Source organism: Saccostrea echinata, unplaced genomic scaffold (genome assembly GCF_033153115.1).
Source record: "Saccostrea echinata isolate AGI-Se365-2 ecotype Australia unplaced genomic scaffold, CSIRO_AGI_Sech_v1 ptg000057l, whole genome shotgun sequence".
Taxonomy (NCBI): Eukaryota; Metazoa; Mollusca; class Bivalvia; order Ostreida; family Ostreidae; genus Saccostrea; species Saccostrea echinata.
In genome coordinates, this window is record NW_026889806.1 from 1,326,273 (window position 1) to 1,348,917 (window position 22,645).

The 22,645-nt window shown below is 31.6% G+C and overlaps 1 protein-coding gene across 1 annotated transcript; it reads left to right on the top strand.

Moving 5' to 3' along the window:
* Nucleotides 1-11,537: 11,537 nt before the first annotated feature.
* On the top strand, nucleotides 11,538-22,208 carry LOC133174032 (uncharacterized). The gene is made up of 6 exons (XM_061309074.1): nucleotides 11,538-11,661; nucleotides 11,989-12,045; nucleotides 14,963-15,043; nucleotides 18,336-18,530; nucleotides 19,035-19,153; nucleotides 22,131-22,208. Exons 1-6 carry the CDS (start codon nucleotides 11,538-11,540, stop codon nucleotides 22,206-22,208), a joined length of 654 nt encoding a protein of 217 aa, XP_061165058.1.
* The last annotated feature ends 437 nt before the right edge of the window (nucleotides 22,209-22,645 follow it).

Consider the following 22,645-nt stretch of genomic DNA (forward strand, 5'->3'; position numbering starts at 1 on the left):
GCTTGAATTCTACGAAGCATTATGATAATCAGTATTTCATTTGAGGAAAAGAAATATTCTTCAGTCTCTTTGAAATGCCTGTTTCTCAGATGCTGAAGTCGAATTTTCCTCGTACCTGCCGCAGCGTAATAACCCTTGGAGGTCCGGTCCAAGGACTGTCATTTAAGCCAGTGATACGAGCATTAGGAGGCGTGATATAGTGCATATTTGCATCTGCAAGTCTCTATCACCTTCATTGTGAGAATTTTCTAAATGCATGCTTATAGTCATGTTAAAGAAGCTGTGGCATCAATTAATAAAAGGGAATTTTTTTATGGCATATTGCTGCAACACTTATGCTAAATAGAAACAGTCTTGACCCCAAATTACAGGGTTTTTTTGTTTTTTCTATTGTTTTGTTTTGATTTGTTTTTGTTTTGTTTTGTTTGTTTGTTTTTTTTGTTGTTTTTGTTTTTGTTTTTGTTTTTGGTTTTGTTTTTTTTTTTTTATTTTGATTTTTTAACATTCGATTTATGATTTCTGTTAAGACGTTAAGCACAAAACTATACCCTAAATCTGATTTTTTTTTCCCCCTCTAAACTAGGATGTTGCGTTTCTTTTGCCTCTCAGCATATTCATTTAAAACTTTATCATTATACCGGAGTGAATCAAAGTGAAAGTAAATATAGAATGATTTTTTTGTGTGAAGCGTAGCAATAATTAATTATTTATTTTGGCTAATACAAATTAACAATCTAAAGTGTGTTTCTAATTATTTAGAAACCAGGCGACAATTCTTAGAGCATGAAATCATCATGGCAATGGATAACCCATGTTTTAAATTTAAAACATACGTAATCCACTATAAATGTCAATTATGTCTTTCTGTGGTTTTCAGGTAGAGCACAAAAAGGTAGAGGATGTTACCTCTGAGAAATTTTGTTGCAAAAATAGTATTTTTTTAATATACTACGAGGTACCTTATTATTTAAGAACCTTCGTATTAGAGTCATTCGTCGTGCAAAATATTTTGTAAAGAAATAATAAAAACTGAATGAAAATTATTTATCTAAAATGTGTTTTTTGGTTATAAAATATACTTATCTAATTAGCATTATTGCAAAAAATATACAATATGGTTCACTTTATAATCCGAAATAATTTATGTTTAAAAAATATCTTTTCAGGAAGAGACATTTTTCAGCAAAACTAAAATTGTTTTATTATAATATTGTAAACTTACATTCAATTTTTTTACAATGTAACTTTTTCAAAAATTTTGCTTTACAAACTTTAAAATGCAAATCCGGATTAGGAAACCTATCTATTTTATTTTACTGTATTTTATTTATCCATGTGTATCGTCTGAAGAACAGGGGCAAATGAAAAATCACTTCACCCTTTAACTAATTTGTTGGGTAGATATGTTTTCGGATGTTTTGTCTTATATTTCACTATTCAAAAGATATCTCAAATGAATTATAAGTATTTCCACAAATAATGAGAGAAACTGAAGTTTTATACTCTCATTAATGTTGTGAACAACACTATCAAAATCAGATTTAACACATATCATCATTAACACACGAAAGGAAAAAATAAAGTCTATCAAATGTCAACATTAAATGACGCTAAGAAAAAGGTTAATTTTTATGAAATATGAAGATAACGAACAGTATTCAATCTCGAAAGTCAAATTAACGGTACAAACTTGGAGCAGAGCAAACACGGACCTGGAAATTTAGAGGTGGGATCAGGTGCCATGAAAGAGTGAGCATCCCCTGCCGACCGGTGTCGCATAATTTACGTTCCGGGTAACTTAGCGTTCCGGCCGGAACACTCAGGTAGAAAATACGTCATGTTCGAGGTTGCGCCGCCTTGACATACCACTGCTTACAAAAACATTAACGATTCACTAAAAAAAATAAAACTTATGATTTATACTTTTTTTTACAGATAGAAAAGAAGATGCTTATTTAATGTTTAAAAATTCATTGATGTTTCTTAAGCGGTTTTAAATTTATGATGCTAGTCCACGAACTTTTTGATACCCCCTCGTATATATAAAAAATACGAAGTTTCAAAACAATAATTATTTGGAAAGAAGAAGAGATTACTCTGTAATTCTGTTAAAACATGTTTTCCGCTATAGAATGAAGTGGAAAATGGAAAATACCCCCCTCCCCTTTAAACGAAAATGCGGCGTGTAGTTTTCGTCAGTTGAAAACTGCACAGCTCCATTTCAAGTTAGTCGAATTAGTCTTTCATCTTATAATCTTGATTATAAGACAGGACGACATAATAAAATACTTAGGGAGAGTGGAATGTGTAGAATGTGTTAAAGTGAACATGCGTGGATATAGAAATATTTCAAAAGGGATGGGGGGGGGGGGGGGTTGACGACTTGCATTTTGAAAAACTTCTTTAAAAATATGTCAAGAAGTATTAGTGACAGAAGTCTTTTTTTTTCTTTTTTACAAATTTGTACAATTATTAAGTGCTCACAACGTCCATGATCTCTGTAACTTTGGGACATATATCCATTATGCTTTTAAGTTGAGAGAAAGATTTTTCTTATATGATATGGTAATTCTCCATGAAATCATTATATATGACGATTGTGTAATCTATAAAAACTACCATACAATGCCATTGTGTGTGTGTGTGTATATATATATATATATATATATATATATATATATATATATATATATATATATATATATATATATATATATATATATATATATATATATATATATATATATATATATATATCTCCAAAAAATGAAAAGAAATATCACAGTGTCCGGTAATTAATATGAAAATTAAAAATAACAAGGCAACAATGTTAGTAAAACCTATATATATATATATATATATATAGTGAGGGGTTACAATTACCGAAGAAAAGATCATAGTTAAGGCCATCATTAAAAATATCTTTGTTTCCCCTAACCCGATCCCAAAAATCTCAAGTTGGGTAGGTAGGTAGGCAAAAAAAAAATTTTTTGACAGCAGCTTTGAAAATACATTCTTAAAATTAAGTGGAATGATACCTTTATAAATAAGTTAAGTACAAAAGAAAGCGATTTGTAGACGGCTAGAATACCATACAAATGCCGTTAAGACTAACATTTAAGGTAAATTAATTCACGACTATTATAATATTCAATCGAACTTGTGAAATATTTCATACCAGAGTAAATTTGTTGAAATTGAATACATCTGTTTAAAAGGTTCTTGGGTACACAAAGACCGGACATCCGAGTATTTATTTCATACCTACTATCAGCTTCCAGTGCTAGCACATACAATGTACTTTTTCAAGGGCTTCGAATTGTGCATTGGTTCTAGAGCATTTCGTTTTGGAGTCTCGATTTAAGGAGCTAATTCTAAGTTGTAGGTTCAAATCCTTATGCGGGACGTTGAGACCGTTCTTCGAATGAGACCATAAAAACTTGCATGTAGGTCCAGTGTCGCAGTAGATACTGGCACGAAAAAGATCCCTCACTGCTCATGGCCTAAAGTGCCGCATACAAGTCTAAATTTGGAGCCTTCACCAGACAAATGTTTAAATAAATGTTGGTGTCCCAATAATTATCAAAGGAATTCAAATCAAAGAAACAACCAATCTTCAAGGGCCTTATTAAAGAAAGATACACGGACGTCTCAGGAAGCTTGTATCATAATTTCAAATCTATTTGGAAAAAGTATGTTGACCATATTTAATTGAGACAATCCAAATCTAAAAATGATTAAATGTCATACACAATGTCAAAGTCATGAAGTTTAACCCATGAATAAAAGGCAGGAAGAAAAGACGTTTGAATTCTATTCATAAGGATGCAATATGCAGACTTTTTTACAACTCTTATGGTCCCATATACATCATAATACATGTAGTAAACATAGGAATATTGATAAAGTTTATAAGATTGAAACTCAAATAAAATGCAGTGAAATTGATTGTTTTGTTTACAAGGTGGGCCCTTTGTCTGCTCATGAGGGGGATCATGAGGAGGGCCTACGGACCTAAGCATGCTCTCTACGTACTTAATTTCAAGACAGGTTTTAACATGCTTAAAAGGTTATTGTATATTTTATTTTATTAACAAAGTGTTTCAAGAGTATAGGATTCTTATATGCTAAAGGCATAAGGTTGATACGTCGACGTTCTTTTAAAGCATGAACTAACCCTCGTTGACCGAGGCATGTTGTGGGTGCCATTTTGTTTCCAACAAACACTTGAAAATCACAGAACAAAATCAGTCGTTCTGATAAAAACGGATTTTGATGGAATTCTATTTTATAAAAGATGATAAACATAAAAAAAATATTGGAATAATCTTATGAAAAAACTTTCCAGTCGGTGCTTTTTAATTGGGTCGGTCGCGTTAGGGGAAACAAAGGTATTTTTTTATTTTGGCCTAAACATTACATATGTGTAAGTGATTGAATGCACTGATATATCTTGAAATGCTTGTTTTTGAGAAAATACTGAACTCTTATGGAACTTTGTGTGGTTTTCACTGAGGGAAGTTGCCTCGGAGCAATTTGATTGGTCGAAAGATTTCGTCCCTGTGTAGAATAAATACTACCAAAAAGAAGGTTAACATGTCCAGTCTGTCCACTGTTCTCCTAACAAAATTTAGCTGTAGTTTACCATAATTTTCTAATAATTATCTATAGTAAATACTGTCAAACATTGATTTACTATAAAACTTTATACAGGAAGTTTTTCTTGGCTCTTAACTTGCATACAAATTAGATAGATTTTGTAATTAGTATGTGAATATACAAGTAATATTTCCTTTAAAAAGCAAAAAAAAAAAATCAAACTGTAAGCTATTATTATAAAATAGTAAACCATTTATATATATGCTGTCATTTACAAAAGTATTTTATAGCATTAAGATATGTTAATCAGAATATCGTCAAATTTTGATCAATACATTTTTCTAGATATAAATTTGTTTAGGTTTGAGATGCATGAGAAGGAAAGAAGAAGCATATTACAATTAAACAAGTGACAGCTAGTGAAACAGGGATGACGGACTTCTCTTTCTTTGACTTCTCACTCACTTCATATACTAGAATATTTTTGAAGGAACGATTATGCATAGAAATACATGTATTATGTTTTAATAATCAAGTACATGTTTGGAGAAATCTTTGTCCGACAATTATCCAATAAGCAAGCATAAGCAGCAAAATATCAATTAAGAAATCGGCAGTATGCCAACAATTTTCTATAGCAGAGGAACAAACTTATCCAAATTATTCGCGTATACTTTTTTCATCTGTGCTACCTAGAATGTTGCTGATGGAAATGCAGATCAGAATACAGAAAATATGAGATCAGGTCAATCCTTTGACAACTATAATCATACCCGAAATTATAGAAATTGTTCATGTATAAATAAAGATTATATAACACGAAATGATTATTGTCATGTTTATTCTTTGCTAAGGCATAACATAGAGTACGGAAAATGGGAAAAAAATATGAGTGGAATAACTTCATTAAAGACCACTCTGATTAATATGAATGGCTTGTATTCGACATTGATATAAAACACGGTATTTATAAGAGAACACAACACAATTTTCAATGAAGACGTAAAGCAGACATTCAACAGTCGTCTGAAGTTTCAAAGGAACCAAGACCGCTTTTAGGATTTTGTTACAGTAGCTTCTTGCTACAGTAGTTATTTTAAGTTCCTGTTATGTACCACTTTATTTAGATTAGCATCCCTTAGACTGCATCAACAGTTCTGTACATATTGTTGTTATAATCGGGTCTTTTGTATTTCCTTAGTGCCAGTGATCAATGACTCGAAACACAAATGCATTCTCTCTCTCTCTTGCTCAAGTAGTGTGTAATTTTTTTCTGTTACTGGTATAAACTGAGACAATCCAAACATAAACAAATTTTTTTTGTTGCATTTTCTTTGGAAGTCTTTGCTTTTCTCAAACAATATGACAATTTTACATACAAAAAAAAACAAATATTTACTAATGTCCACAAGACACCTAAGCTTCTGACTTAAATCCATTAAAAAAATACGAGTATCTTTATACAGAGATTTTGAATATGCAGAAGTGAACCAAATTATGTATGATAACTACTCACTGTGGACCATCACCTGACCTGTTGACGACAGGAATATATACCCCTGGGGGATAATTATCACATCTGAGCCTGTACAAAATGACAGAATTAAATGATCATTATCTTGATTAAATAACAAGAAACACACTAATAGTTATAGTGAAAGAGAGATACAAAGGGTTTAATTTCTCGCGTAAAACATGTAGTAAGTATGTTGTTAAACTTTTCCCTCCCCATCCGATTTGGTCCCTCGCTTAGCACCAAATCCCATGGTACTCTGGAAAATTTTACCAGCATTAACCTAGTCACTGTGTACATTATGTGACATCAATTGTGTATATTGAGACTTCGAAATCGTCAGTTGTGATTGTTTGGAATTGGGCTTAGAAGAGAAGACGAGTATAAGTGTACTGAATAACGATTAACCATTCCTCGCCTGTTATTACATTTTAGAGAGAAATTTTGGAAGGCAATTTGAGATTAGCCAAATCCACAAAGAGGTTGATCTGCACTGCAGACATTATACAACATTTCACATGTACAATGCCAATCTGAGGTCTATATGTATTTTCCAGTTATTTCACTTGATATCTAATAACTTTATATGCATTTAGCACAGAAAAAATACTCATGACTAAATATGTTCTTCTGCTGATCAGCAGGGTCACGTGGGAGGTCAGAAGATCGGTACAGCCCATGAGATTCTTGTTATTGAAATCGCACTGCCTCTTCATTGGGAAGGATATTATTTTATATTGAGTTTATACTATAATTTTTGAAGCCATATTCGAATATGTCCAAGAGGAAAAAAAATCACACTTTGAAATTTACACTTTGATTGCCATTTATCCAAGAACCAATTCATTTTACCTATACTCAGTGCTCGTAGATTTAATTTATGATGGTTAATATTTACTCTAAACCTTCAAGTGACATTTATTTTTCAATAAAATACCACATTAAAATATTTCCTCCAATTATCCATTGTTTATTATTCATTCTTCTGACTTCAAGGAAACAGAATCTATATATGTTGTAAAGGCTTTCTTATTGCGTATTCTAAGCATGTATGTTATTTTTAGCTTACCTGAGCAAAAGGCTATCGAATCAATTGTTTTTCATTGTTGTTTCACATTTTGACTTCTTCTCCAAACGAGTCAATAAATCTCAAATAAACTTGCCATGCAGCATTCTTGGTTGAAGGGGATTCAAGTCTTTTCAATTAAAGTTGGAATATTTCCTCTCCAAAAATTTTTTTCTATAGAACAAGGGCTTTGATTTGTCAAAATGATATACAAGCTTTCTCATATGATGCAGATTTAAATTCTTTCCTTGGGATTATGATAGATCACAATAACGGATCAAAGTTTTATATGTGAACATATAGAGAAAAAACCTTTAAAATCCTCTTTCCAAGAACGACTGGATCATGGTTGCTCTCTTCATATGCAATCGTCATCAGTTGCTGCCGATTGAAGTTGTTTAAGTTGTTTAAGTCATGGCCTCGGGGAGTAAGGTGAGATCACAATAAGTTTTATATGGGAATATATAGACTGATTGATTGATTGTATATTGTTTAACGTCCCTCTCGAGAATTTTTCACTCATATGGAGACGCCACCACTTGCCTGTGGAGATCTGCAAATTTTGTCCTATACTCGGCACTTACGGCCATTGAGCAGTGAGGGATCTTTTTCGTGCCAGCACCTACTGCGACACGGGACCTCGGTTTATACGGTCTCATCCGAAGGACCGGTCTCCACGTCCCACAGTGGGATTCGAACCCGCGACGTAAGGATCAACTCCTTACTTCGCGACTCTAGAGCAGACGCTCTAACCACTGCGCCACGCAGGCAACAGGGGAATATATAGAAAAAATTCTATAAAAATCTTCTTGTAAGAACAGCAGGTCTATGATTAGCCATATGGATCTAAATGTGCAAACAGCTTAGGTATTGCAGATTCAAGTTTGTTCAAATCCTGGCCACATGGGGAAAGATAGAGGCAAACGTCTTTTCAAAAAGAAAGATCGTATTTAATCCTATTAATTTTCAAATTCCCAAGAAGTGCATGTACGACCCAGTTCATGCTCAGGAAATGTAGAGTGTGATCATAAAAGGGGATAAAGGTGATATTTGAGAATAATTTTTAGGAAATTATAAAAAGAACTCTTCAACTCATCAGAGTCCCACTAAATCATATAAAAATGCAAACATTCCGAAGTTGTATTGATTATTTTAATTATGGACCTTGAGGTTGGGTCGTGGCTAAAATCGGGAATCAAATTTTCCATAAATCGTGTACAAAGGTAAAACTTCTCCAACATAATAGAACCATGTTGATCACATTGATTTTGAAGCATCCTCCATGCTGATTGGATTGATATTGAGGCATCCTACATGCTGAGTGGATTGATACTGAAACATCCTACATGCTATTGGGATTCAAGTTCGGTTCAGTCATAAACCTTTGGGGCTGCAATATGGGGTCAAATTCAAAGGTATAAAACGCAAATTCCAAGGTGATTCATGTGAGCGCTGTTTCCCATGTGCCTCTTGTTTATTTCTTTCTTTTGAGTAACATCTTTATTTGTTTACTCATGAATTGAATGATGGGGAAGAGGTAACAATGTTACCTTGAAACAAGTGGGAAAGTCTTTGATATACCCCTGAATATTATACAAATGTTACTAAAATGCTTGAATAAGCCTCTGGTCTCAAAAGAATTCTCATTTCTACATTTACGTATCACAACATGTATATTTTGAAGGACAGCTCATTTTTTAGCTGCATCTAATTAAGATTAATTTCTGTCTTAAATAAATATGCTTAAGAATTTCCTTGACTTAGAATGAGATGAAGTTCGTCTTTAAAGTTACTATGTATTTAAGCAAATACAAATACAAAAATCTGAGAATCATTCGTCTTGTTCATTATGATATATGACTTCTAATTCAAGAAGGAAACGCTATATGCGGTCAAAATAAGAAAGAACAAATTGTACGTACAGAGATCACACATTGAAGTTTAAGGGGAAAAAAAATAAAATATGTTGATATTTTTTTTTTTTTTTTTTTTTACAAATTACATGTACTTTGTATGGCATTTCCACTTGTTATTTAAAGTAGAATAGGATTACAACTTTAACTATATAAAAGAAAATGGGCGAACGAGGCTTGCAAAATGCCTATGATTCGACAAAAGAAGTAAATATTTTAATCTCAATTATATAAAAAAAAATCAGTTAACATTTTGTATACTTTACAAGGGTCGTTTTATAAATAATGCAAAAAGTGATCTAAAAATAATGAAAGATCAAGAAGCAATTTCTTTATATTAATTATAATCCCTCAAAGTATTCCCTGTTAACCTTTACACATGTCTAAAGTAATTGTACCCATGATCAGAACACTTCAGTATACTGTTATTTTAGGCACATTCAAAAGACACTGATGGATTGCAATCTCCATGACATACCTAAAATTACAGTTTTTCCTTTAATTGTTTTTCTCGAGTTTTTAGAGTAAAAGAATCTCACAATAACGGGGAATGGCTAAGCTCTGTTAGCCTTCATTTCGTCAAAATTTCCTTCAAATCCCAATGCTTTTTTGCAGCAGTGTTTTCAGACACAAGAATATTAAATTTAGGGACCGGTATTTGGTAATTCCTCACAGCAAAGCTCCCGAACCTTTCTTAATGCAATTTTAACATAAAAAACCACCATTGATGGTCCTTCTTTTGAGAGTATGTTTGCGTATTATCGGACCTCCTGACTAAGAGGAAACATGTATAAGACTTGTTTGAAGCGCTGGGTTTTTCTTTGCTATAATAAGACAATTTTCTCTCTTATTCCATTTTTCATTATTATTTCTTTTATATACTAAAAAGTGCCACCCATCACCCAAGTTTATCATACCTTCTTTTGCAATAATATCGACCTTTTTAATAGACTTTTAGCACATTTAACGCAAGTTTTCTCTTAGGCTTCTGTAAGAACTTAAGACACCCATCTGATATAGAAATATTTTTAGATTCATATTTCCTTTGTCAGAATGCAATAAACTGTAATGAGGAAATGGTGTCTTTCCAATGTCTTTCACGGTCAATCTAGCATTTACAGATATCGACTTGCTCACAGTATCGAACTTTTCTGGTGTCCTTACTGATTTTGATTGACCAGTTCAAGTGGTATTTTGTTACATTCCTTTTCCATTTTAGGATTTCTTAATTCATATGAACACTACACAGCGTCAAGGTCTTGTCTTTCCATATATCAAAACCACATCTTTCATATTGATCGACAGCGATTTTTGTAATGAAGCCCAGTTTTTACATTCCCCATAATTTTCATCGTTTTGGCAGAGACCATTTTCAAATAGTTGTAAGCTCAGTGTAGTGACCATGCTTACATTAAAAGTGAACTTGTTTACGAGGTCTGAAGGAAAATGCAGGCCGTTTTGATGATTATGAGGTCTTAAATAGTAGTTCTTGACTGTGAAAAATAGATTTAAGTGCTTCTATATTTATTACAACAAACTGTATGATGCATTACTCATTGAACGACCATCGAATGAAAAATCACCACAATCTTCAACAATCTCAGTGCATACATTTTTACTTATTTTGCCTAACAAAACATGGAGCAAGGGCCCACTCTCCCTTAAAAATACACTTTCATGGCACGAAATTCGTTTCTTTGCAAGAAGTATTTGAATCTCAGTTATTCAAGGATTATATTACAAAGAAGATAAAAATCCCCTTCCCTGTTGTGAGGTGTATGTAGTGTAATGGTTATCGTGTCATCCTCTAAGGAAAAACCCAGAAAATCTATTATAATTATCATTTTTTCTTTACCATAACATGATTTTTGCAGAGGGAATTTCCCACATTAAAAATTTTATTTGTTATAATTCTTTACCTTTCAATTGTCATTTTTTTCTTAATACATTGTATACAAATTGAATTTGTATTTAATGCTATAAGCATTTGGCACGCCTTGTTCACTCATCTTCTTACTTAAATTATTAATTTAATAAGCACGCGACAACAAATATTCTTTTTTGTTTTAGGATTTAATCCACTTAATGAAGTTTTAAATAATTCAAACATAAAAAAACAAGTGTATTTCTTGAAAATATATACAATTATACAATTTATCTCTTTAGGGATCTTAAGACTTTTTTTTCTGGACAGATTTTATAGCTTAGCTTTCACAGCTGGCAAGGTCGATCATTTAACCTTCCTAAAGGATTCTGCCATCGTTAAGGGATAAATCAGCTATATTTTATTTGAAGGGTAACACAGAAACACTGATTTACTATAACCTTTGTCAAGCTGTCTGTATACATGATTAATAAAGCAATGAGATCTCAATTTTCATTGGTGGACCCTGTCCTTAAAAGGATTCGCACACTGATGCCTTTTATTTAACAAACTTGTTGACTAATGCGTTCAGTAGTATTATTTTGCTTATTTTATTTGTTTGTTGTGACCTCAGATGTCCTGGGTCAAAAAAGAAGAGACCACAGAAAAGGCAGACATAATCGTATCAGATCTGACCCAGCTGGAGGTAGTATATCATTTTGTTTATTCATTCATTTATTCATTTAACTATAAAAATAGCTTTTTTATGAAATTATAAGAACAGGTTTAAGAGCAGGTTTATAGCAAGTATGTTTACTTTTTTAAATTTCTGAATATAACGAGTAATTATTCATAGAGAAGCAGGAATATGCACGTCCTGGTGGCGGGAGTTGAACATTCAGAACTAATTCGTTTCGCAGACCCCAATTGTCTGTTAAAAAAAGTAAAATACTCTAAATATTTAGAGTTACTGAAACTAACATAAATCAATTGTTAAATGTGCGAATAACATAGCAAGAATATCCATCGATAGGTCACATCTCTGGAACATGGCAGAGAAGAACTCATGGGAATCATGAAACTAATAGAGGTATGGGTTTTTTTTAATATACGTATTTTTATAGATCTTCTATTTTGTATATACATGTAATCAAAAATCATATCTACTTTAATTTTTAAAAGAAACCCCTTTTCCAAAATTTATTTTGTCATATCTGACTTTAAAGGGTACTATTTTTCATAGAACGCAGAGCTCCATTGTCTTCTCTTCTTATATTGAATGACATTTAATAGGCAATTTACAATCTGGTAATTCTAAACTGGTATTTTAAGCTTAAAATTAACACTATTTTGGTAATATATAAAAATTAACACCACAGATCCCCACTTTCCATTTTCTTTTGTGGATATACAAGATAATTTTAAACATTCTGCTTAAATTCAGAAGAATGTCATTACTTTCAAATGATTTTATTGCTTGTTAAATTTTTAATGCCAGAAAAAATGACATTTTTCGACAGCAAAAAGATCAAATAATTGACTATGCGAAGTAATTTGAAACTTTTTTTTGTTTCACAAATTTTAATGTGACTATTCAAGATGAAAAAGACTGTGTTTATTCCCATTAAATATTTAGATGAAAAATATAAGAGGAAAAACTTTGAAAAATTGATTTAATGGTTAGACGTAATTACGGTGCAAAGGGTATTACTTAATACTCCATAGCGCCAAAAAACCACATTGACCCCCATTTTTTGTTTTGAATTTTAATTAAGCTATGTGAATAGATTCTAAAAATATGCGTGATTAAAAAAAATCTAAATACATTTGATAACAGGATCCAACTTCGTTAAGGTAATAATAATTCATGGAATCCTCGTAAAATCATATTGAAGCGTTACTTTAGGGAAAGACTCGGTGTATATCTTATCTCTTTCTCAACACACAAACTTGATATAAAACATTTAATTGGCTTCATAATGTAAATTTAAAGATGAAATATATGGAGATAACGAACAGTATTCAAGCTCAAAAGTCCATTAAACAATACAAATTTTGGAGCAGAGCAAACACGGACCTCTAAAACATCAGAGGTGGGATCAGGTGCCATGGAGGAGTGAACATCCCCGGCCGACCGGTCACATGCACCTGTCGTGTGCTCTTTGTCATTGACAACTCAGTGTGTAAATAATGGCCTAACAATTAGTATGAAAAACGTCAGTCAGTATTTGACTTTAAGATAAATTGTATTTGCTGACAAGGTCATTTACGAAATGATGACTTTAAACGAGACTGCTGATATTCTTATTTCATCAACTTGTTTGTCAATTTACCTACCTCGTTTTAGAAATTGGTCATACTTAGAGCGTATCGAATCAACAGAGAGATATAAACTTCCGTATGCAGGTGATAAAGGTATATTGCTACATAAGTAAGGGAAGTTGACGATTGAAAAGTTAAAGTCATCACGTTTATCATAAAGCATTCTTTATATAACATATATATAACATTCAGCAATGTGCTCATAGCTACGATAACTTCTTAATGAATGATTTTCCGCCAAATATCGTCCCAGCTAAATTCCTTGTATTTTCAGTATATATTTTTAAAAAATGGTGTTTTTTTTATTTTTACATACAGAAAGGGGATAACTCAAAAAAAAAATTGAACTTGATTTTATGATTATACGCATAAGAATAAAAAAAACACAAACGAACGATACATTTTTAGAGGGGTAAATGGGACGAGAATCTAAAAATTAATTTTCTCTGACGTAATCAACAGGCCAAATTTTTTTTTTTTTTTTTTTTTTTTTTTTTAGTTTCAAAAGACTTTTGTATCGTATCGTATCGATATAAGAATGGAAATAACCATTGTTAATTGACAATACGTCCTCGATATATAAGATATCTTAGCCATTAAATTTACTTAGAACTTTCTCTATGTGTTTTTAATAATTAGATCAGACCTCGAGACCACAAACTGTGAATAGACTTAAGTCAAAATTTCAAAAAATATTACTTTTACGATATCTTGTTAATCAAGCAAAAAATTATTATGTGATTGTACATATATCTGAATATTACAGAAATCTGCAATTTTTAAACACAGGTGTGAAATAAATATCAAGATATTCAAAATCAAAAGAAAGACTTTGATTTAAGGTTTCAAGGCATGGTCTACAAGTAAAACCATTTTAAGAAACATACTATTACAATGAAAAAAGTGCATAATGAACAGTGATCAATTTCGTCAATCTTGTAAGCAATTCGAATCGGGAACAAGGCAAAAACACAGACCCCTAAAAATGAGATGGGATTAGGAGTCAGAAGGAGTGAGTAACTGTGAACCGGCCAATCTCTGGATTAATATAAGTAAGAAGGAAAACAACAAGCAATATTACAAATCCTCTAAGTAAAACGATGAAAAAGTAGAAAAAACAAGGGACCCCTGAGTAAACATTCCCTGTCGACCGGTCGCCTTGTGTATTAATCAAATAAACGGAGTAATCCGTTATCAAAATGAGAAATAAACAATGGTTTAACAATCGGAATGAGACATGTCAGTCAATAACGACCCAAAGGTAAGCTGTATAAGCAGATAAGACCATTATAACGACCATAGAATTTGCGAGAAACTGTCTTTTAACGAGATTGTTAAACTCCCTGTCACATAAACTTGTTTATTAATAGGCTTACAAAATGCTCGCAACGACAACATGCCGTTGCGTACGGAATTAGTTGGGAGACTTAAACATCATGAACAGATGAAAAATGAATATCACTACATTGTTATAGGAAGGTGACGATTAAAAGGTTAAAGTAATACTGTTTGCCATATAGTTTAGTTGTTAGTTGGTCATTAACATCTATAGTCAGTAAGCAACCAAATATGAAACAGATAAACAAGTTACATTTTTGACTCATGCTTTTTAAATCCAGGACACCGCTTTTATCGATAAAAAATCTTTAATTTCAAGAATTATGAATCTTTTCAATTGTTGTCAGGAAATACGACCGACCAAAGACAAAATACAGAGGTGCAAAGAGGAGGACGTTATCATCAACAGGGGCAAAATTCCAGGAGAGGTATTTGATAAGAAACACGTGTATCAACATCAGTTAACGGGCTCTTTTAAAATAACGAAACAAAACCATAGAATGCATTTTATCTCATTTTTATAGCTTATGATACTGCAATATACATTGTTTTAGGAGGGATTTTTATCTAGATTATTATAAACAAATTATGATATTGAAATATCTTTTACTCAAAATTAAAAATAATCTAGGAATAAATCGAATTTCACGAATATTCAGAAAATACACGAAAAATCTTATATTGTCTCTTATATTGTGACTGTAAAACAATATATATTGTGTTAATTCAATTATAATATCACTAATTCCAAAGAATTGATATTTTATGGTACGAAGAAAAAATCATTAATCATTTGATATAATTAGATTAGTGTATGAGAATATTTGTTACCTATCAAAAGTGATTTAAGAGAAAGCAAGTGCTAAAGATGATACTCTTTCAATAGAGTCATAGTATTCTGTGCTTTTTAAATATTTAGGTTCTTTCTTAATCCATCATTTTGTCACACAGATGACACACAGATGCTTACATTCATATATGTAACTCCCAGACACCAAACTGTAATATGATGTTTTGATACATCAAAGATCACGTGTTTAAACCTCGTCTCAGATTCTTTAACGCTTTCACTGCTATAAAGAGTCAGAAATAATTGAGATCATTTATAAATGAAAGATCGAACAATATTCTTTTTATTCTCTGTATATATATAAATGATAACAATAGTGTCAAGAATTGATAAATAGAAAAAAGTAAGTGATAAATTTCCTAAGGTGTGGTCAAAGATGGGTTAACGAACCAATGATCACAGAACTCTTTGTGGTTTATTCGTTTATTACTTTTCATGGGTTAAATATAGCTATAATTGTGCAATTAATTTAGATATATTATGTTTCTATTAAAAAATTTAAATCGAAAATTCAATAACCTCAGACTATGTAATGAAAAAGAGGCTTAAGGATGACGTTTACTCAGATGACCAAAAAATCTACTGATAAGAATGAAAAACCACCTACTGTACATTGTACACCTATGATTCTTGTGTGATTTTTGACTTTCAAATAACTAGGTCAATGACCTACTTATCACGTTAGTGGTCCCTTAGTATTTCTCGGAAAATTTTTCACATTACGACCAATATTTCTTTATTTCACAAAATATTACAAGAACAAAACTCTTTAGATAACAAAATATAACAGGAACGGCTTAGTTTTGCTACATTGAAATAAACAATTAGAATTTGAGCCGTAATTTTTTTAATTATTCCAGTCAGAATTTCCTATGTCAATTTTTAATTTTTACCAATTTTTAATCTAATATTACAAAAATCTGTATTGATAAGAACTCTTAATAACCTAAGTTAATTTTGTTGCCCTTATTCTGCTGGTATTAAGATAATATTTGTAAAATGATGTTTAAAAACACATAGAATCTTGACTTTGTGAATGCTATTGCAAAAAAAAGTTTTGTGACAAAATGAAAAAATAATAAAAATTAGTCCGAATATCCTCTGCACCACAATATATTTACTTTGTTCTTGCATATTTTCTTCAAACAATAAAATATTTAATTTTCAAATTGATATTGAATTATAACTTAGTTATTTTGTCCATTTAGAACAATTTTTGATTTAACATATTGTACTTCGTAGCTTTCCATTTCTGTAATCTGAAAACCTGAGTAAACGTCATCCTTAAATGGCCATTTGGCAAACATTCCTCACTGCATGAACATTTCATGATGAGTAGAATCATGGACTATTGAACTACCTCTTTAATAAAAATGATGATTGCTTGATTGATTTATGACGTTTTAGTACAATCATGTACTTCAATAAAATGTATGGAGATAACGAACAGTATTCAAGCAAAAAAGTCCATTATACAATACAAATTTTGGAGCAGAGAAAAAACGGACCGGTCACACCCGCCGTGTGCTCCTTGTCATGATTGGGTAATAACAGAAAAATCCGTCGACAATTCAGTGTGTAAGTAATGCCCTAACAATTAGTATGAAAAACGTCAGTCAGCATTTGACTTAATGATAAATTGTATTTGCTGACAAGGTCATTGTATCGACCTTAGAACTTACGAAATGACGACTTTAAACAAGACTGCTGATATTCTTGTTTCATCAACTTGTTTGTCAATAACTTACCATAACTTACCTCGTTTTAGAAATTGTCCATACGTAGAGCATGCACTTACGTATCGAATCAACTGAGGATATAATCCCCGTATGCAGGTGATAAAGGTATAATGCTACATAAGTATCGAATCAACTGAGATATATAAGCCCCATATGCAGTTGATGAAGATATATTGCTACATAAGTAAGGGAAGCTGACGATTGAAAGGTTAAAGTCATCACGTTTATCACAAAGTTTTGTTGTTAGATAACCATTAAAGTATTTTTCTAGTAAAATATCCAAATATGAAACAGATGTGTCAGACTCTGTGGTATTTTTTATTTCCAGCTCACTGGGATAAATCGTATCGACATACGAATGGAAATAACCATTGTTAATTGACAGTACGTCGCAGATATATCTAAATGTCGAGTTGAAAGCCACAGCAAGTGTTTTCTTCTTTTCTCGTACAAGATTTTGAACAAATTCTGCTTCATATGAATACAGAAATTGGTCTGCTAATAACGGGGCGCAATTGGTACCCATGGGAATTCCAATAGATTGTTGGAAGACCTCGTCTCCAACATCACATAGATATTGTCAATCAGAAACTCAAGCATCTTTTTAATATCAACTTCAGAGTACCTGTTTGTACAATCAGAATGTTTTTAACGAAATAATTCAAGTTTGCAAATAACCAATGACAAGGTAAGTAAATTGATGAATTCCATTTTTATTGACAAAGCAGCTGTCAATGATACCAAAAAGCCTGGTCTTTAATTTATCGTGGGAAATGGTTGTATATAAAGTTGAAAAGTCGTAAGTTTTTATGTTGTTGATTTTGGAAAAATTTTGTGATTTCAAATTTTCCAAAAGTTCCTTGGAATTTTTAAGTATCCACATCTGATTTACACCACTTCTTGAATATATTGTTGTACAATACTCCTGAAGTTTCTCTTTCACTACTGTTAATATTTTAGTGAGGAGTAAAGAAAGAATTAGCGCAATAATAAATTAACGCACTAGAGTTATATTAGTTTTAATCAAATTTAAGAGCCGTGTATATAAATAAGCGGTGAAGAAGCAGTGCAAAGGGCGCTAAAATGTGATTTCCGCTAAAATAAGTATGTTTACAGTATATTTAATTACAGATCAGAGAAAGAGAAAGGGGCAACATAAGGGTAGACGACACAGAAAAGATCACTCTCAACCTATTGACAATCAGGAACCCACTGTGTCCCCTCAAGTTGATGTTCTGGAAACTATTATTATACCCGCAGTGTGTAAAGAATGCAAAAGGAAAGACCCAACTCATCAATCATGTATAGCCATATGCCCTGATTTAGGTAATTTTCTTACCAACCAATATATTCAGATAAGGAGTTACATAAAAAAGAGCTTTTTACAAATATTCATTGTATTTTTAATGAACAAAACAAATATGCTTTGAATGAATACATATATAGTTGCACGTATATAGTAGATCTATCATGAATAATTCCAATGATTTATATTTTCCCAGAGTTTGTCAATATTTAAAACATGTTAGTTTAATCTGGACTTCCTCCTTTTTTTACTCTAAAGAGTAAATCTAAAAGGATTTCCAATCACACCCAGATGCGTTCTCTGAGCCCGAATTCTATTGGGCGGACTTTTTTCTCTGAGCCCGAATTCTATTGGGCGGACTTTTTTCTCTGAGCCCGAATTCTATTGGGCGGACTTTTTTCTCATCATTTTTCTTATATGTTATTTTTGTGAAACGAATACGTTCCTTTTGAAACAGTTTGTCTTAAGCTTGTGATATTTTATCGGTTACAATAAATTTTACTGTATTTAACTTCCTGTTTCAGCTACAGATGACTCGGGCAGAGGGGCAACCTTCCTCGGAGATTCATACTGCTACTTCTGCGAATATTACCGCTTCAACAGGAGCTACTATCAGCAATGCAGAAGTCGATTCTGTACTTCTGTGGACCTTTTCATAAAAAATCTTACAACATATTTTTATCTTAAGTGAAAACTTATGATAAAAATCGTTTTCACAAAATTTCTTAAGAAAGTCCTAAGTGCAAAATCTGTCGTAACTTTACGAGAGCCCCAACCCACTCTTAAGTATTTTATAATCGATTTTATTGTAAAAATATAACCGCAAAAAACAAAATACACGTTGCATTAAACTTTTTAAAGCAACTTCCAATAATATTTTAATTTTTTTTTCACAATCATTGTCGAAAAATTAAATGAAATACACTTCAAAATATTTACGATGTAAGTTTCACTTAAGATTTTCGTATGACCTACTTTTACGTCAGACTTGCGGTTGTGACGTCAGATTTTAAACTTCCTTGCTTCACAAACGATTGCATTCGATATTTGTATTCAATAATGTTTGTTTTGCTACAAATGTTGAAAACTAAGTTTTATTTTTATTTTCACACACTTATCTAAGGATTATAAAGCATATTGAAGTCGTTGCTAGGGATGAAGTCTGTCGAAAGTAAAATCTTAAGTTCAATCTGCTACGAATGCGTTCGTGAAAAGCACTTAAGATTTGTGGTAAGAGATTCTTAAGTTAAAATCCTACGCAAAAACTCAAGATTTTTTGTGAAAAGGGCTACTGGTAGATAATAATAATATAGACACTCAGAAAGGAAGGAAAGAAAAATCAGTGGTTTTTGAAATGATACAAAATTGGATTAATAAAATATATCTAAGGTTTCGAAATGTCTTTTTATTTTGAGCTTAAAATAGCTTAGGTGTTTTAAGAAGACTTTCCTAAGAAAATATTTTTCTTCGCGGATACAAAAGAGAGATCACAATCCAGTTTTAGAAAATGGAATATGGCCCATGGGTTTGAGATAATTGTACACAGGTAAAATTGCAACGTATGTTCAACATATGTTTCGAGTAACATATGTTGAACATACGTTAAACATATGTTGTCCATATGAATTTTCGACAGTATGTAGAACATATGTTTAAAATATATGTTGAACATATGTTTCAAATATATGTTGAACACATAGCAGACTCAAAACATATGTTGAACATATGTTTGCGGTAACTATATGTTTAACATATGTTGAACATATTTTAAACATATGGTTGTTTCAAACATATGTTCAACATATGTTTTGAGTTTCACATAAAATTCATACTGAACATCATATAATAACCAATCGCCTTTTCACATTTATTTCATTTAATATTAAATAAATGTTATCGTTATTTGAATTTATTTTATTTAAATTTAACGAGATAAGAAAACATGTTAATTAATTTAATGTTAATCAGTGAACCGGCAATTATTTAATATTAAGCGCAATATGAAAAACACGAGTTAAATGTTATATTTTAACATGTCAGGGGCGGATCCAGCAAATTTTGAAAGGGAGGGTTAGGTCGGTGCCCCTAACACACATGCATAGAATCGTACCATAGGCACTCCAACCCCCTCCCCCGCCCCCTCTGGATCCGCCAATGCAAATAGACTGCATGTTAAAAAATTAATTTCAGTAACAAGTATCAAGATCAATTTGAATACTTTTATTCAAAAGAATGGTCATTTCTTGTAGAAGCTTACATAAAAAGGGGGAGGAGTTAACTACTCTGTTACCCTGCACCCCCTCCCTCACTCGTTTCTCCAAATTCAGCCCCCTCTTTTCTTCAAATTCAAAATTGTCTTCTTGAACATGGTATTCCCCAAATCAAATTTATGAAGCATTAATAAATTTGTATTTTACCCCGTTTTGTTTGGATTTATTTTATGAGTGAAATTAAAATCATTCCACATTTTATTTTCGGACCGGTTTTGGTTTTTATCGGATGAAAGTGTACGTACGTCATTTTTGACGTCTCTGCTGCAGCAGAAGTGCTGGGTGTTATAGAAACAAGTAAGTGCTATCAGTTATGTTTTTAAGAATTTAGTTTATGGTGTTTTAAGAGAATTTCTTTACGGTTACAGATTCATTCGAACTTCTAGTACACTCGTGACTTGCATAACATCTACCTGTAGTTGTAATTAATGCAGTTCGTAAAAAAAACGATACACTTAGACTAGTGATCTTATTTAGGCCTACATGCTACATTATTTTGGATTTGCTTTCAACGAATGTAAAAACTATTTAGCATTGCTATTTTTCCAGATTTGTTTTCCTTTTGTCGACAGTTACATTTGCATATTTATGTACGATCTTGATGAAAGTGAAAGTAGAAATCTTGCATTGCAGTTTGTGTGTAGCCTATGTTAGATGGTTATCCACTCGGCTCTTTTATCAAATTATTAATGGAAAATGTTTGTTTTTATTATGTATTAAGCAACTGGAGTTCAGTGTCAGAGTGCCGTTTTTGTTGAAAGAACCCAACGCTGTTAAGACTGACGATTCAACCCAAAGCTGATTTGACTGAAGATTGCACGATCACAATACAGGTGAAAATAAATACATGTAATATTCACAGTAATTACAGGGTGCATATAAGTCAAAGTAAAGACTCTTTAATAACAAAATATTTTTTTGAGAAATTTCTTCTTGCTTCTTAATTCTACACTGTTTTGCTTTATAAAAAAAATTGAACTGTCTTTTTTCTTGGCAAAAATATTGAAGATATGGATATGGATAGAACTTGCTGGCTTTTAAACTATATAATATCTGAAAGATGATCAATTTCAGTCTAATCTGGCATTCAAGATAATAGTGTACAAGTAAATGTATTTAAAACTGCATCAGATAATTTATTACTTATTTGTATATTAATTGACATAGAATTTTTTTCAACACTAGAGAAACTAGAGACTTGTACTCACTCTCTTTGGAAGTTTCTTTTAAGTTTTGATTGGAATTTGATTAGAAAATATTTACTGTATTTATTTTATAATTTTTATAGGTTCAATATACAGTGTATGAACTTAAATTACATGTAGACTTTAATTTGTACATGTATTTCAGAAAACCTGTATTAATCAACAGAACCTTAAAACTGGAGACTCCACTGAAGTGCCACCCAGTACCTTAATTAACATGTGACAATTTCAAATCCTATGATGAGGTTCCAAGGGGTTGTAAAATGGAAGAAAACAAAGAACAGGCCAAGAAAAAATTTGTAGGTGCTCAAAGTAATTACTCTTTGTGCTAACTAATACTGGTATATATTTATTAATTATACATGTAATTGACATGAAATTTGGACGTCTTAATTTTTATTATTTTTTCTTTATCATTTCAGAAGCAATGCAGTCACTGTTAGGGAAATAAAGCCAGAATTATGTAAAAAATTTGAAAAAATAAACTCAAGATTAATGCTTGATATTGTGTTCTTTGATTTCTTATTATTAAGTGAATAAAGGAAAAGAGAACTATTTAGTTAAGTTTGCAATCCAAAGAAATACAAAATAATTAAATAATAAATGTAAGCAAGAAATAAAATTAACATATGTTTAACATATGAAAAACATATGAACATA